General features: G+C 35.9%; 2 protein-coding genes across 2 annotated transcripts; both read right to left on the bottom strand.

Moving 5' to 3' along the window:
- Positions 1-1,005: 1,005 nt before the first annotated feature.
- On the bottom strand, positions 1,006-5,555 carry LOC133874088 (1-aminocyclopropane-1-carboxylate oxidase homolog 1-like). The gene is made up of 3 exons (XM_062311920.1): positions 4,872-5,555; positions 3,573-3,894; positions 1,006-1,445 (listed from the first exon to the last, which is right to left on the bottom strand). Exons 1-3 carry the CDS (start codon positions 5,411-5,413, stop codon positions 1,194-1,196), a joined length of 1,116 nt encoding a protein of 371 aa, XP_062167904.1. The 5' UTR covers positions 5,414-5,555; the 3' UTR covers positions 1,006-1,193.
- Positions 5,556-8,163: 2,608 nt separating this feature from the next.
- On the bottom strand, positions 8,164-13,895 carry LOC133874096 (1-aminocyclopropane-1-carboxylate oxidase homolog 1-like). Its single transcript, XM_062311931.1, has 3 exons — positions 13,141-13,895; positions 11,738-12,059; positions 8,164-8,602 (listed from the first exon to the last, which is right to left on the bottom strand). The coding sequence occupies exons 1-3, from the start codon at positions 13,680-13,682 to the stop codon at positions 8,351-8,353; spliced, it is 1,116 nt and encodes a 371-aa protein (XP_062167915.1). The 5' UTR covers positions 13,683-13,895; the 3' UTR covers positions 8,164-8,350.
- Positions 13,896-16,044: the final 2,149 nt, after the last annotated feature.

The following is a 16,044-nucleotide window of genomic DNA, read 5'->3' on the forward strand; positions in this document are numbered from 1 at the left end:
GCTTAGAAAACGCGTAAAACGAGTTTTGGGAAGTCGTGTCCGAACAGGCATAGGATGGAGTCATGACGCAAGTTCTAGAGAGTGAAAATCCACTCCCTGGAAGTCATGTTCGGACAGGCATAGGACAGGGACAAGACAAGATTATCACCATCTGAGCTCACACTCGAATTTTAGTGTTGTCCCCAGTAGATCCGGTTCAAGCCAAAAAAAAAAAAGAAAAAAAAAAATTCCTTTCTTTTCCAAACGAAAGCCCAAACCACCATGCCAATAATAGCCGGATATAGTACATTATCCTAGGAAGGCAAATGATTCAAAGGAGAAACCAAAAGATAGGCTTTGAAGTCAAAGAGTCAGGCTTTCACCTTGAGTTTGAGAGATGATGTTAAAATATTTTATATTAAGAATATTTTTTATTTCTTTGTAGGTTTCTTATCTTCCTTATTTAGTCTAAGATTTCTTGTTCACTACTCCTAACCTCAATAAATAGAGATCATTGTGCTATAGTTCATAATATACTTCAATATAATCAAGATATAGCCCTAATCTTTCATCACTTTTCTCTTTCTGCTTCTGCTCTTGCTCTTTGATGTTATATATTTCTACATTTTAATATCTCCTTTTTGTCCATTCCTCAATATGTTTCCAATAATCAAAAACTACACTGACCTTAGCTCAAAACTTTATGCTTACTTGGTCTAATATCAAATCCAACACTTTATAAACTAAAAGTCCAAAATAAATCCATTTTTTTAAGCTCATTTTTTCTTTACTCTTATTTAGTAATTACTAACTCTAGTATCACAGGGGGAATTTTGGGTTTCTGGGAGAGAAGCGCTCCTGACAACATGAGAACCCGAAAAGCTGGTTAATTAATGGTGTTTAGCTTGGTTGAGCATAAGGGTTGTTTTTTTTGTTTTGGTCATTTATAGAAATTACAATAGTATAGTAGATCAACTTCATTGAAAGTAAATTCTATTGATAATATACCAATTAACCATAAGAAGATTGAGAAGTCATCGCTTCAAGACTCATTTATTTAAGGCTACAGAATAGCAAAGATTTGATTTGGCCTTCAAACAAGGCACATAAACATCACTACTCAAGCTTCATTAGCATATGGATAATACGTTACAGAAAGTGACACATTACGGCCACAAACCATCTATTCATCTCTAATTCTCTATTTTCGAAGTTTAGAGCCTGAAATGCAACAGCGCAGAAGTTCCATCAAGGCCTTTTCCTGCGTAATACACAACATAGTCACTTATTGTGGTTTCCCTATACTTTGGAGGATCATCTGCCGATAACAACTCCTTAATGGGTCCGTAAAATTTTTTAGTTGGCTGAAAACCCGTGGAAAAAAAGCTCGCCACAGATACTCTTGGCCCTACTCGGTTTGCCAATACTCTGTGTTCAACACTTTTAAACCTATCGTTTGTTATAAGCTGGAAAAACCAAAGGGAAAAACATGTAAATTACTGCAGCCAAAAAGGATCATTCTTGATTTTAGAGCATCAAAATTGACAAATACAAAATAAATTAGTATCATGTATTTCATTTGCAAGTGAATCGACTTTTGATCTTAATCAATGCGGTGAGTTGAGATAAACTATTGTCTATATCTGAATTACATCAACAAATGCAATTAAAAGAAATAATATATATAGTGCAAAAAGACTACAATTGTGATAAATAAGACAAAACAATTTGTAACAGTACCATTAATGAATAATGGGCTGGATGATAGTGGACTGGGCTTAGTTTAATAAAGCCCATATCATGTAACAGTACCTTTAGTGATAATGGGCCTGGGCTATGTGTATATAAAGGCCAATAGTCTAATTGTAAATATGATCGGATTAGTGATTGGTGAATTGGAGAATTGATGTAATAATGGAAGAAATATTCAGAATTGATGAAACGAAATCTATATTGAAATCAGTAATGAAATTGGACTCTTCGAGATGTCTGGTCTCTTAGAGCATTCGAGCATGGACAATAGTCCTCGGAGTAAGGGACAAAGGTTCATGGCATGGGCACAAATGAAAGTCCCTAGAGTAGTGACAAAGGTGTATGGCGCGGGCAAACTCATATAGCCCACAAGTAGTCCTAAAGACGGTGGATACAATTGACAAAAACAAAACAAAAAAAATAATAATAATAATAAATAAATAAATAAAAAAAGCAAAAAACAAAAAATAGAGCTTTCGTTTGAGGGGGAGTGTAGCAATTTGGTGACAGACCTAAGGGGAAAATTGTGGAATTTACACGTTTGAGTATAAAAAGATTGAGTCTCACATTAGAAGGGTGTCACAAGTTTGACCGATTAATATAGCATAGTTGGGTTGCTTAAACTTTTGGGTTGAGTAGTGTCTCAACATGATATATTATAGGTTCATTAGAAGACTCCTCAATGTATCAATATCCCTCATAAGACTTGCATTGTGCACTTTTGTCCCTACTCTAGGATCCTTGTCCAAGTCCATGCCATGAACTCTTTGCCCCTTATTCTATGGACCTTCGTCCATGCTCGCACTTCGCACATTTGTCTATACTCCAAGGACATGTGCCTATGCCAACACCACTCTACCATACCACACACCACCATTGGCTCTCATATCACTTATTGTGCAAAAAACCAAAATTACGATAAATAAGATAAGACAATCACACACAATAACACCAAGATTTACGTGGTTTCCTCAATGTGAGGCCAGTTTGTCCACAGGCGAAGACGGTGAAATAAAGGAAAACCACTCCTTTTTGGAAGAGTTATGGCTGGGCCCCACCATCTTGAATTCAAGTCATGTCCAATAATATATAAACAAAGCAATAGGAAAATGATATACACACTCTCACTTTCACACTTCTAAGTGCACATTTTCTGACGTGTCAGTAAAAATCACCATTAGATTTTGAATAAATTAGTATTAAATTTTTATCAAAAAGTAATTTTAATTAATTTTCGTGTCAAAGGAGTATGAACTTAAAAGTGTAAAAATAAAAATAAGAATGTATAGCATTTCTGTTTTCCTATATTTTTTACCATGCCTAATGTAGCCATATAAGTTCGCCTAAACCAAAAGGAAGTACTCCTAAAACAAAAGGAATTAATATTTCTTTTGAGAGTGTCATAACTTAATAGCCACCAAAAAAATTTTTACCCATTATAAGTGGGTTTTGATAGGTTCTAATCAGGTATGGATTGGACCTCTCAGAGTGCCCGTGCAATATCAACGTACATGTAGTGTGTGATAGGAAATAGAAGCTATTTACATGTTCGAAGTCTTTTACTTGGGTGAGCTATAGCCTGAGATCATGATTATACTGCACCAGAACAACCTCTGGCCCATGGCTTCAAATCCCTAGTCCTAATCTCTCAAAATAAGCTCATTTGGAAAGCGCCCGTCTATGCCATTTACAGGACCGCATGGTAAGTATGAAATTAAAATTAAAGTTATTTTATGAATACGAAGTATCGATCATTACTAAAATTAAATGAAATAAGGTGTCACAAGTATGATCCAAAAACAATACACCCGAACAAACACAAGAATAATGAGAAGACTTGCCTGTAGAAGATCTCCAATGTTAACCACTAGAGCCCCTGGCACCGGAGGGATGTCGACCCACTTGTCAAGGTAAAAAACTTGGAGGCCACCAATATGGTCTTGTTGAAGAACAGTGAGGAAGTCACTGTCCGCATGCTTGCTTGTGCCCAATGTTAACTCTGGCTGTGGGCAAGCGGGATAGTAATGGCACAGAACTGCAAGCCCCTCATTGCAATCAATCTCATTTAGGTGGTTTGGGTTCAGCCCAAGCGCCTCTGATAATAACTCGAACAATAAAATCCCCAACTTCATCACTAGCTTCGAGTACTGCTCCAGTATATCTCTACAGGCATATATATATAATATTAATGAGCGCAATTAGGTACGGTGGTCATTAAGTTTGAATCAAGGATCAGTTGATCCTTCAATAAAATGAGATGAGCTAAGTCCATCAGGGGTCATTGAGCAATTTCTACAAATAGATTGTATGCGGTGACTCCTGCCCTGAGTGAAGAAAGAATTTTAAATTCAATCCATTTCCTTTATATAACCATAGCCAATCACAATCGTATTTCGACAGCAAGAACCCATCACCATCTCATTCGAAAATGATGGGTGAATTATTTCCTAACTCAATCTAGTCTAGATGTGTAGAAATATTTGATGGATGAATAACATGAGTGAGAAAGAGAAGAACGTACGCAGAAAGAGAAAGAGACTGATGATAGATTGTGAGTAATTCTAAACGTCATATTTATGTCTCTCGTGTCCCTCTAATAATAATGTGACTTTTAAAATCATTATTTGATTAAAATTCAATAATGATCAAGTACAAGCTCAATAATGATTTTAAAAGGCACATCATTATAATTGAAGGGATACAAGAGGAACAATGATATAACGTCTAATTACTCAAATGACTAAAGTCTACAAAACAGAGTAAAGCTACAAGGAAGTCCTCCTTTGTCCTTCAAAAAATGTTACGTGACTTTAAAATCACCCTCAGACCAAAATCAAATAATGATCTTATCAAATTCAATTAATAGTAATTTTTAAAGGCACATGACATTTGGGAAAACTCAAGTCCTCCTTATAAAATTGCCCAATAAAACAAGTAAGCTAAAACTAGATAAGGTGAGAAATAATTAAATAGAATATTAGAGAATATTAAATATTCTAACAAGATGTATGTGAATAATTCTGTTGAGCAAATGAGATAATTAGAAATCCATACAATCTTTAAGGTCGTTTTATGAATTTCAAAATGCCTAGATCTTACGAATAATCCAGTGGCCGGATTATATATTGCAAATCACATACCTGCACGCATCTGGCAAGTCTTCAGCCTTTGGGGGATCAGGTGCCATTTGACAATAAAATGTATCCCTCCAATTAGACGCCGGTGCGCTATACAGATCAAAGTTGCTGTTATACACCAACGGTCTCTTGTTGTCACGCGTATACAACTCTTTCTTCACTTGAGTATCTTGCTGATGAAACCTATGCACCCCTTCCTTCATCTCCTCCAAAACACTCACAGGGATCCCATGATTGACCAGCTGAAAGAAACCCCACGTCTCCGACGCATCACGAATGCTTTCAACAATCTTCTTGCGTTTTATTACATCTTTCTCGATGCCTTGGAGATCTATGACAGGAATATTAAACTGGGTGTCACCAGATGCTGAGCCGTTGTCAGTGTCATGCGGTGGGTGATAGAATATACGAGGGATCTCAGTAACCCCAGCATCTAGTAGTCCTTTAACACCGAGCTTTGTGTCATCAAAAGCCTTCAACTCACTTGCCCTATTATAGTCTGGCTTGAGCGTTGCCGGAACTTCATCTCTGCCGGTAACGACCATTTTGGTTCTTGGGTGATAAAACCGAGGAAGTTCTGCTCAAATGGGCCTCATTATGTTATGCTAATACAAAAGAAGATATGTGACCAGAAATGTAAAGAAAGCAACTTGACAAGGATATGCACCCACTAGAAGCCCTTCCGAAACGCGCCATTTGATTTTATTAAACACGAGAAAAGATTGTGGGCACTCGGCTCCCTGTTGACTACTTTTAGTCCTTCACTATTGCGGAGTAAAATCTGGACAAAATTCTTACGTCGTGAAGCAGACAAAAATGCTATGGTTATCTTCCCGGTTGATCATCGTGTCAAGTAATGATAATATAAAATAAGAGGTGGGGATAGAAGAATGAATGTGTGCCACAGCTGTGCCCCCTCTTCTAGATGGAATGAAATGAGGGTATTCCGTGCTAAAATTGCTCAATCCAGCACATCCAGCAGTATGTCGTGACTCTTCTGGTACAGTAATCAAAGGTATTTCTGTCATCAACTCCTCTTGTGACCCTACTTATGGTGAGGCCTTAGCAGCTCCTCTTGCTTCCTCTTTGTCAGCATCTCTCAAGCTCTCCTCTTTCAGTTTAGAAGGAGATTTTCAAGTCGTGATTTCAGCTCTCCAGCAGCCTTCTTTTGTACAAGACTGGAAAATTGTGGATCGGATCTTATTACAGAATCGATTTCTTTACTTCCTCCTTCCTCCTCTCTCCTCTTGGATGGTTAGGAAAGTTTACAGAAATACAAACTTTTGCGCTCATCATGTAGCATATTGAGCTGCAGCTAGATCTCACTCTGACTGCATTCCCACCTATTTTCCTCCTCCCCCCTCTTTCCCATTGTGTAGGTAAAGATCCACCCCCTATTTTATGGCTTAGCCTCTGTTATATATGGCTAAGGTCCTTTTATTGTTTTCTCTTGTTTCTTTGAATGTACTTAAAAAAAAATAAAATAAAATAAAAAAACTAGTCGAATCATCTTCGCCATTCTCTCTAAAATTCTCAAAACGTGGCATGACTTTTATATTTATTATTGAATTTGATATGAATTATTTTTGAATTTTGATTCAATTGTAATTTTAAAATTCATGTTATATTTGAGGATAAATAAAGAATATGAGCCTTACATTTAATATTATTCTAAAAAGAATTGGGTTTAGCAGCATTTTTTAAAAATAGGTGGTCGCAAAAACGACGGTAAATGCCATTGTTACCGGCTTTTTTACAAATTGTTGCGATTTTTTTTTTATCACATAGCTGCAATTCACAAAGAACACCACGAAATTAACTCCTTTATTTTGGCGTTTTCTTAAAATGTCGCTAAATTGGTTAGTTTATAAGGGTGTTTTCTTTAAAATTCCGCAAATTATGCATATCTATAATTGCATTCCATGGGAAACGTCACTTAATTCAAACATGCAGCAGGCTACTTTATAGTGTGTGTATCTCTCCCTCTCTCTCTCTCTATCTCTCTCTATATATATATATGTGTGTGTGTGGGTGTGTGTAGTATTAAAATATGTATAAAATGCATGTACTTTGTATGTGTAATGTCCAAGACATTATTTAACTTTTTAAAATATAAATTAGATTCAATAAATGATTAGAGTTAGTAAAATGACAAAAAAAAAAAAAAAACCTTGAAAATGCTTAGAAAATACGTAAAAACGAGTTTTGGAAAGTCGTGTCTAGATAGGCATAGGACAGAGTTAGGATGCAAGTTCTAGAGAGTAAAAATCCGCTCCTTGGAAGTCGTGTTTGGAGTGAAAATCCACTCCCTGGAAGTCGTGTCCAGACAGGCATAGGACACGGACAGGACAAGATTATCACCATCTGAGCTCACACTCATTCTTGATCCCTTGCTGCACAATATTATCATCGGCTTCATCAACGATTCTGAAGGCCAAGCTCACACTCGGATTTTAGTGTTGTCCCCAGTAGATCCAATTCAAGCCAAAAAAAAAAAAAAAATCTTTTCTCTTAGAAACGAAAGCCCAAATAAACCACCATGCCAATAATAGCCAAATATAATATATTATCCTAGGAAAGCAGATGATTCAAAGGAGAAGAAAAGTAGAAGCCAAAAGATTGGCTTTGAAGTTAAAGAGTCAAGCTTTCACCTAGTGTTTGAAAAAGGATGTTAAAATTTTTTATATTAAGACTATTTTCTATTTCTTTATAGGTTTATTATCTTCCTTATTTAGACTATGATTTCTTGTTCACTACTCCTAACCTCAATAAATAGAGATCACTGTACTATAGTTTATAATATACTTCAATATAGTCAAGATACAGGCCTAATCATTCATTACTTTTCTCTTTCTGCTTATGCTCTTACTCTTTAATATTATATATTTCTACATTTTAATCTCTTTTTTGTCCATTCCTCAATATGTTTCCAATAATCGAAAACTACACTGACCTTAGCTCAAAACTTTATGCTTACTTGGTCTAATATCAAATCCAACACTTTATAAATTAAAAGTCCAAAATAAAATCCTTTTTTTAAGCTCATTTGTTCTTTACTTTTATTTAGTAATTACCAACTTGAGTAGCACAGGAGGAGTTTTGAGTTTCTGGGAGAGAAGCGCTCCTGACAAAAAAAGAACCCGAAAAGCTTGTTAATGGTGTTTAGCTTGGATGAGCATAAGGGGGGGGTTTTTTTTTTTTTTTTAGTCATTTATAAAAATTACAATAGTGTATAGTATATCAATTTCATTGAAAGTAAATTCTATTGAGAATATACCAATTAACCATAAGAAGATTGAGAAGGCATCGCTTCAAGACCAATTTATTTAAGGCTACTGAATAGCAAAGATTTGATTTGGCCTTCAAACAAGGCACATAAACATCACTACTCAAGCTTCACTAGCATATGGTAAATACGTTATAGAAAGTGACAAATTACGGCCACAAACCATCTATTCATCTCTAATTCTCTATTTTGGAGTTTAGAGCCTAAAATGCAGCAGCGCAGAAGTCCCATCAAGGCCTTTTCCTGCGTAGTACACAGCATAGTCACTCATTGTGGTTTCCCTATACTTTGGAGGATCGTCTGCTGATAACAACTCTTTGATAGGTCCGTAAAGTTTTGTGGTTGGCTGAAAAGCCGTGGAAAAAAAGCTCGCCACAGATACTCTTGGCCCTACTCTGTTTGCCAATACTCTGTGTTCAACGCTTTTAAACCTATCGTTCGTTATAAGCTGGAAAAACCAAAGGAAAAAACATGTAAATTACTGCAGCCAAAAGGGATCATTCTTGATTTTAGAGCATCAAAATTGACAAATACAATAAATTAGTATCACGTATCATGTATTTCATTTGCAAGTGAATCGACTTTTGGTCTTAATCAACACGGTGAGTTGAGCTAAACTATTGTCTATATCTGAATTACATTCAACAAATGCAACTAAAAGAAATAATATATATATATTGCAAAAAGACCACAATTATGATAAATAAGACAAAACAATCTGTAACACTGTAACAGTACCATTAATGAATAATGGGCTAGATGATAGTGGACTGGGCTTAGTTTAATAAAGCCCATATGATGTAATAGTACCTTTAGTGATAATGGGCATGGGCTATGTGTATATAAAGGCCAATAGTCTAATTGTAGAAAGGATCGGATTAGTGATTAGTGAATTGGCGGCTGAGCACTTCGAATGCTTTAGGAGACCGGACATCTTGAAGAGTCCAATTTCATTACTGATTTCAATATAGATTTCGTTTCATCAATTATGAATATTTCTTCCATTATTACATCAATTCTCCAATTCACCAATCACTAATCCGATCCTTTCTACAATTAGACTATCGGCCTTTATATACACATAGTCCAGGTCCATTATCACTAAAGGTACTATTACATGATATGGGCTTTATTAAACTAGGCTTAGCCCATTATTCATTAATGGTACTGTTACACAATCACACACAATAACATCAAGATTTACATAGTTCTTTCAATATGAGATATTTCTATGATCACGAAAAAAAAAAAAAAATTACTATCAAAGATGGAATCAAAAATTGTGAAAAGAAAATACTTGAAACCCAAAAATTCAAATCTCACTAGCACACAATAAAAAATATTTTCCAAATGAAAAAACAAAAGAAAAGAATAAAAATTTCTCTTTTATTGGAACAAGCGGCGGATTTGTTTCTCTTTGTTCTCTCTCACATTCGACTATTTTCTTTTCTCTCTTCTATTGGCTCCTCCAAAACCAAGAAAAAAAACATATTGCGCTCTCTGCTTTCACGTTTTTGCATGGCTTGCAAGAAGAGAAGTAAACCTCTTTTTATTGCTCCTAATTAAAGTCGGTCAAACTAGCAATACGAAATCAATACTAATTTGGTTCAAAGTCGGTGAAATAAAGGAAGACCACTCCTTTTTGAGGAGTTACGACTGGCATGGACACTCCCATCTTGAATTCTAAGTCACGTCCAACAAATCTCTACTTGGACTTGAATTTTATCAAGTTTAACGATACAAATCTTTTTTAGATATATTCACCAAAGCCCATAAAGGCAATTACAATGCACAAGTATACTCAAGTTCATACATCTCTTGAACTTGAGCATGAGACCTGTTTTAGACAAAATACCACACTTCTCTACAATCTTGTCGGCCACAATGCTTTCTTAGCTAACTATGTCTTCCTGTATACCCATTTACTGAATCAGAAGATCCTTCATCCTTCTCTACCAAAGAGAGAAATTGTTCTTTCCATTGAACTTTTCAATTTCATACTTGATGCTCGCCATATTTACCGTAATTGCCAATCTAAATACTAAACATTAGCTCTCAACATACTATCTAGTGAGCCTTCCAATGTATCAATCTTCCTAATAAGTGGTATCAAACCCGATAGTGGTGTGTGGTATGATGGAATGGCACAAGCATGGACAAAGGTACAAGGTGCGAGCATGGACAACAGTCCTCGAAGTAAGGGGCAAAGGCTCATGGCATGGGCACAAATGAAAGTCCCTAGGGTAGTGAAAAAGGTGTATGGCTCGGGCAAACTCATATTGCCCAAAGTAGTCCTAGAGATGGTGGATACAGTTGACGAAAACAAAACAAAACAAAAATAAAAACAAAAAACAAAAAATAGAGCTTTCGTTTGAGGGGGTAACAGACTTAAAAAGGAAATTGTGGAGTTCAATTTACATGTTTGAGTATAAAAAGATTGATTTTCTCACATTGAAAGGGTTTCACAAGCTTGACTGATTAATATAGCATAGTTAGATTGCTTAATCTTTTGGATTGAGTAGTGTCTCAACATGCTATATTATGGGTTCATTAAAAAGACTCATCAATGTATTAATCTCCCGCATAAGACTTGCACCTTACACTTTTGTCCCTACTCCAGGATCCTTGTCCAAGTCCATGCCATGAACTCTTTGCCCATGCTCTCATACCACTTATTGTGCAAAAGACCAAAATTACGGTAAATAAGATAAGACAATCACACACAATAATACCAAGATTTACGTAATTTCCTCAATGTGAGGTATGTCCACAGTCGAAGACGATTCTTGAAATAAAGGAAAACCACTCCTTTTTGGAAGAATTACATCTGGGCCCCACCATCTTGAATTCAAGTCATGTCCAATAGAATACAAGCAAAGCAATAGGGAAATGATATACACACTCTCACTTTCACACTTTGAAGTGCACACTCTCTAACGTCAATAAAAATCATCATTAGATTTTGAATAGATCGGTATTAAATTTTTATCCAATAATAATTTTAACTGTGATGTCAAGAATGTGTAGCATTTCTGTTTTCCAATATTTTTCACCACGCCTAACGTAGCCACATAAGTTCGCCTAAACCAAAAGGAAGTACTCCTAAAACAAAAGGAATTAATAAGGAAGCACTCCTAAAACAAAAGGAATTAATATTTCTTTTGAGAGTGTCATAATTACTTAATAGCCACCAAAAAATTTTACCCATTATTAGTGGGTTTTGATAGGTTCTAATCAGGTATGGATTGCACCATCAACATGTAGTGTGTGATAGGAAATAGAAGCTATTTACATGTTCGAAATCTTTTACTTGGATGAGCTATAGACTAAGATCATGATTATACTGCACTAGAACAACCTCTGGCCCATGGCTTCAAATCCCGAGTCCTAATCTCTAAAAATAAGCTCATTTCGAAGCGCCCGTCTATGCCATTTACAGGACCGCATGGTATGTATGAAATTAAAATTAAAGTTATTTTATGAATACGAAGTATTATTACTAAAATTAAATGAAATAAGGTGTCACAAGTATGATCCAAAAACAATACACCCGAACAAACACAAGAATAATGAGAAGACTTGCCTGTAGAAGATCTCCAATGTTAACCACTAGAGCCCCTGGCACTGAAGGGATGTCGACCCACTTGTCATGGTAAAAAACTTGGAGGCCACCAATATGGTCTTGTAGAAGAACAGTGAGGAAGTCATTGTCCGAATGCTTGCTTGTGCCCAGTGTTAACTCTGGCTGAGGGCAAGCGGGATAGTAATGGCACAGAACTGCAAGCCCCTCACTGCAATCAATCTCATTTAGATGGTTTGGGTTCAGCCCAAGAGCCTCTGATAATAACTCGAACAATAAAATCCCCAACTTCATCATTTGCTTCGAGTACTGCTCCAGTATATCTCTACAGGCATATATATATATAATATTAATAAGCGCATTAGGTGGTCATTAAGTTTGAATCAAGGATCAGTTGATCCTTCAGTAAAATGAGATGAGCTAGGTCCACCAGGGGTCATTGAGGAATTTCTACAAATAGATTGTACGCGGTGACTCCTGCCCTGAGTGAAGAATGAATTTTAAATTCAATCCATTTCTTTTATATAACCACAGCCAATCACAATCGTATTTCGACAGCAAGAACCCATCACCATCTCATTCAAAAATGATGGGTGAATTATTTCCTAACTCAATCTAGTCTAGATGTGTAGAATTATTTGATGGATGAATAATATGAGTGAGAAAGAGAAGAACAGACGCAGAAGGAGAAAGAGACTGATGATAGATTAGGAGTAATTCTAAACGTCATATTCATGTCTCTCATGTCCCTCTAATAATAATGTGCCTTTTAAAATCATTATTTGATCAAAATTCAATAATAATCAAATACAAGTCCAATAATGATTTTAAAATGCACATCATTGTTATAGGGATATAAGAGAGACAAGGATATGACATCTAGAATTACTTGAAGGACTAGAGTCAATAAAACAGGAGAAATAATCCTTACACTCATTTCTCACAACAACCCCACAACAAGCTGATGTGGCTGATAATATTTTATTATTATTTTTGTTTTCTTTTCTTTTCTTTTTGTAAAAAAATAATAAAATATTACCAGCCACGTCAGCTTGTTGTGGGGCTGTTGTGAGAAATGAGTGTAGGAATCATTTCTCATAAAACAGAGTAATACCACAAGGAAGTCCTCCTTTGTCCTCCAAAAAAATGTTACGTCACAGTTAGACGAAAATCTAATAATAATCCTATCAAATTTAATGGTAATTTTAAAAACCAAATAACATTTGCAAGGACTCAAGTTCTCCTTAAATTACCCAACAAAACAAGTAAACTAAAACTAAATAAGGTAAGAAATAAATAGAATATTAGAGAATATTAAATATCTAATCAACAAGATGTATGTGATGTGAATAATTCTGTTGAGCAAATGAGATAATCCAGTGGATTATTTATTGCAAATCACATACCTGCATGCAACTGGCAAGTCTTCAGCCTTTGGGGGATCAGGTGCCATTTGACAATAAAATGTATCCCTCCAATTAGACGCCGGAGCGCCATACAGATCAAAGTTGCTGTTATACACCAACGGTCTCTTGTTGTCACGCGTATACAACTCTTTCTTCACTTGAGTATCTTGCTCATGAAACCTATGCACCCCTTCCTTCATCTCCTCCAAAACACTCACAGGGATCCCATGATTGACCAGCTGAAAGAAACCCCACGTCTCGGACGCATCACGAATTCTTTCAACAATCTTCTTGCGTTTTATTACATCTTTCTCGATGCCTTGGAGGTCTATGACAGGAATATTAAACTGGGTGTCACCAGAAGCTGAGACGTTGTCAGTGTCATGCGGTGGGTGATAGAATATACGAGGGATCTCAGTAACCCCAGCATCCACTAGTCCTTTAACGCCGAGCTTTGTGTCATCAAAAGCCTTCAACTCACTTGCCCTATTATAGTCTGGCTTGAGCGTTTCCGGAACTTCATCTCTGCCGGTGACGGCCATTTTGGTTCTTGGGTGATGAAACCGAGAGGAAGTTCTGCTCAAATGGGCCTCATTATGTTTTGCTAATACAGAAGAAGATATGTGACCAGAAATGGAAAGAAAGCAACTTGACAAGGATATGCACCCACTAGAAGCCCTTCCGAAACGCCCCACTTGACGAGGAAAGATTGTCGGCACTCGGCTCCCTATTGACTAGTTTTAGTCCTTCACTATTGCATGTGTAGCAGAGAAAAATGCTATGGTTATCTCGATCCCCGGCTGATCATATAAAATATGAGGTGGGGGATAGAAGAATGAACGTGTGCCACACAGTTGTGCCCCCCCTTCTAGATGGAATGAAATGAGGGTATGCCGTGCTCAAATTGCAAAATCCAGCACATCCAACCAGTCCAATCATCTTCGCCATTCACTCTAAAATTCTCAAAACGTGACATGACTTTTATATTTATTATTGTATTTGAGATGAATTAGTTTTGAATTTTGATTCAATTTTATACATAATTTTAAAAATCATGTTACATTTGAGAATAAATAGAAAATATGAGTATTGCATTTAATATTATTCTAAAAAGAATTAGGTTTAGCGGCATTTTTTAAAAATAGCCAGTAAATGTCATTGTTACCAGCATTTTACAAATTGCCGCGATTTTTTTATCAAATAGCAGCTATACACCACGAAATTTACTCCTTTATTGCGGCGTTTTCTTAAAATGTCACTAAATTGGTTAGTTATAGAAATGTTAGAGTATTTACTATGGTTCTTCTTGCGTCTTTCTGTGTTGACTTGGCATCCTTTTTTTAATTAAAAAAAAAAAAAAACTACAGCTTTTAACTGATTCTCTCTCTATTCTTCTTTTCTTCTTTTCCAAGTCAGTACTGTACAGAAGGACCCAAAAAATACCACAGTAGATGTTTTAGAATTTTTCAAAATAAGCTTTTCTATAATTGCATTCTATGGGAAATGCCACTTAATTCAAACATGTAGCGACACCGCTAAATACACTACTTTATAGTATATATATATATGGGTGTGTGTAATATTAAAATGTGTATAAAATATACTTTGTGTGTATGCGCGTTGGCAACCACCCCTATAATCTATTTTCAGTGCAAGCAAAATTAAGAAAAATAAATAACAACAACAAAAATGAGTATCAATAGAAGAATCCGTTTGATGTCATTCGAGCGGAATCCCAATAGAAAATATGGCTCGATTTCCAGAAGGTTTAGGCGGCGGTGCATATACAGGAACTTTTCCCTCATTGGTCACAATTATATTACAACTGATTCTCTTTTCCTTGTTTACATATTAATTTCCATGAAAGAATAGGAATTGTCATTTTTAAGTTGAATTTCCTTCTTTTAAAGGAATTTAGTTTCCTAATAAGTTTAGTATCCACTACCTCTAGAATTTTATTAGCATGACCGTTCGAACAGGGTGTGTCGACTGTGCTTCTCGGAAGGCAAACCCGAGATGTTCGGTTGCAATACCATTCGAATGGGGCCGGGGGTGTAGCCGGGAGTCTTTGATTGCAATAATTTTTGAGGAGTTCTGTTTCAGCCTAGTCAAACGGGTTGCCATCGAGACACAACTAGAGCAACTGAAACGTACAAGAAAAGACAATCTCGACATAATCCACTCCAAAACATCGAAACTGGCCTTATTATAAAATGCATCGATCGAGACACAACTAGAGCAACTGAAACGTACAAGAAAAGACAATCTCGACATAATCCAGTACTCCAAAACATCGAAACCGGCCTTATTATATAAAATGCAAAACATTTAAATTTTTGCCTTGTAATTAAATTTAGTTTATCTTTACATTTCATATCCAATTTCTGATTAGGTGATTAATTTTCCTTTTCAGAATTCTGAAATTGTATATATTATTCAAGTTTCATCATAATTATTCTCTAGCTCGTAACTGCAGCAGGTTTAGACAATTATTCACTTTTAAATATAAGAAACAGTACTATGTTCATATCTTAAAATACACGGTACATGATTCGTGCACGCTAACACGTACAATTATATATACTGTTATCAACATATACCTTTGCCAGATGCCAAAGCCAGTACTCTGCAACGTCTTGCCGATATATAGTAGCCCATGTATGTTTGAGCCCACATGTTTTACAATAGTCTCACGTTATCCATAATGGCGTTAGGCTATATATGGCAACTGAATTCTTGGCTCTAATGAAAAATGGCACGTGGAACTTGGTCCGTTCTAGACCACAAATAAATTTGGTGGATTATAAATGGATTTTTCGTATTAAACGCAAGCCCGATAGGTCCATTGATCGTTATAAAGCCTGCTTAGTGGCAAAAGATTTTCATCAGCAATTGGAGTTTGAT

Source organism: Alnus glutinosa, chromosome 1 (genome assembly GCF_958979055.1).
Source record: "Alnus glutinosa chromosome 1, dhAlnGlut1.1, whole genome shotgun sequence".
NCBI classification, from domain to species: domain Eukaryota; kingdom Viridiplantae; phylum Streptophyta; class Magnoliopsida; order Fagales; family Betulaceae; genus Alnus; species Alnus glutinosa.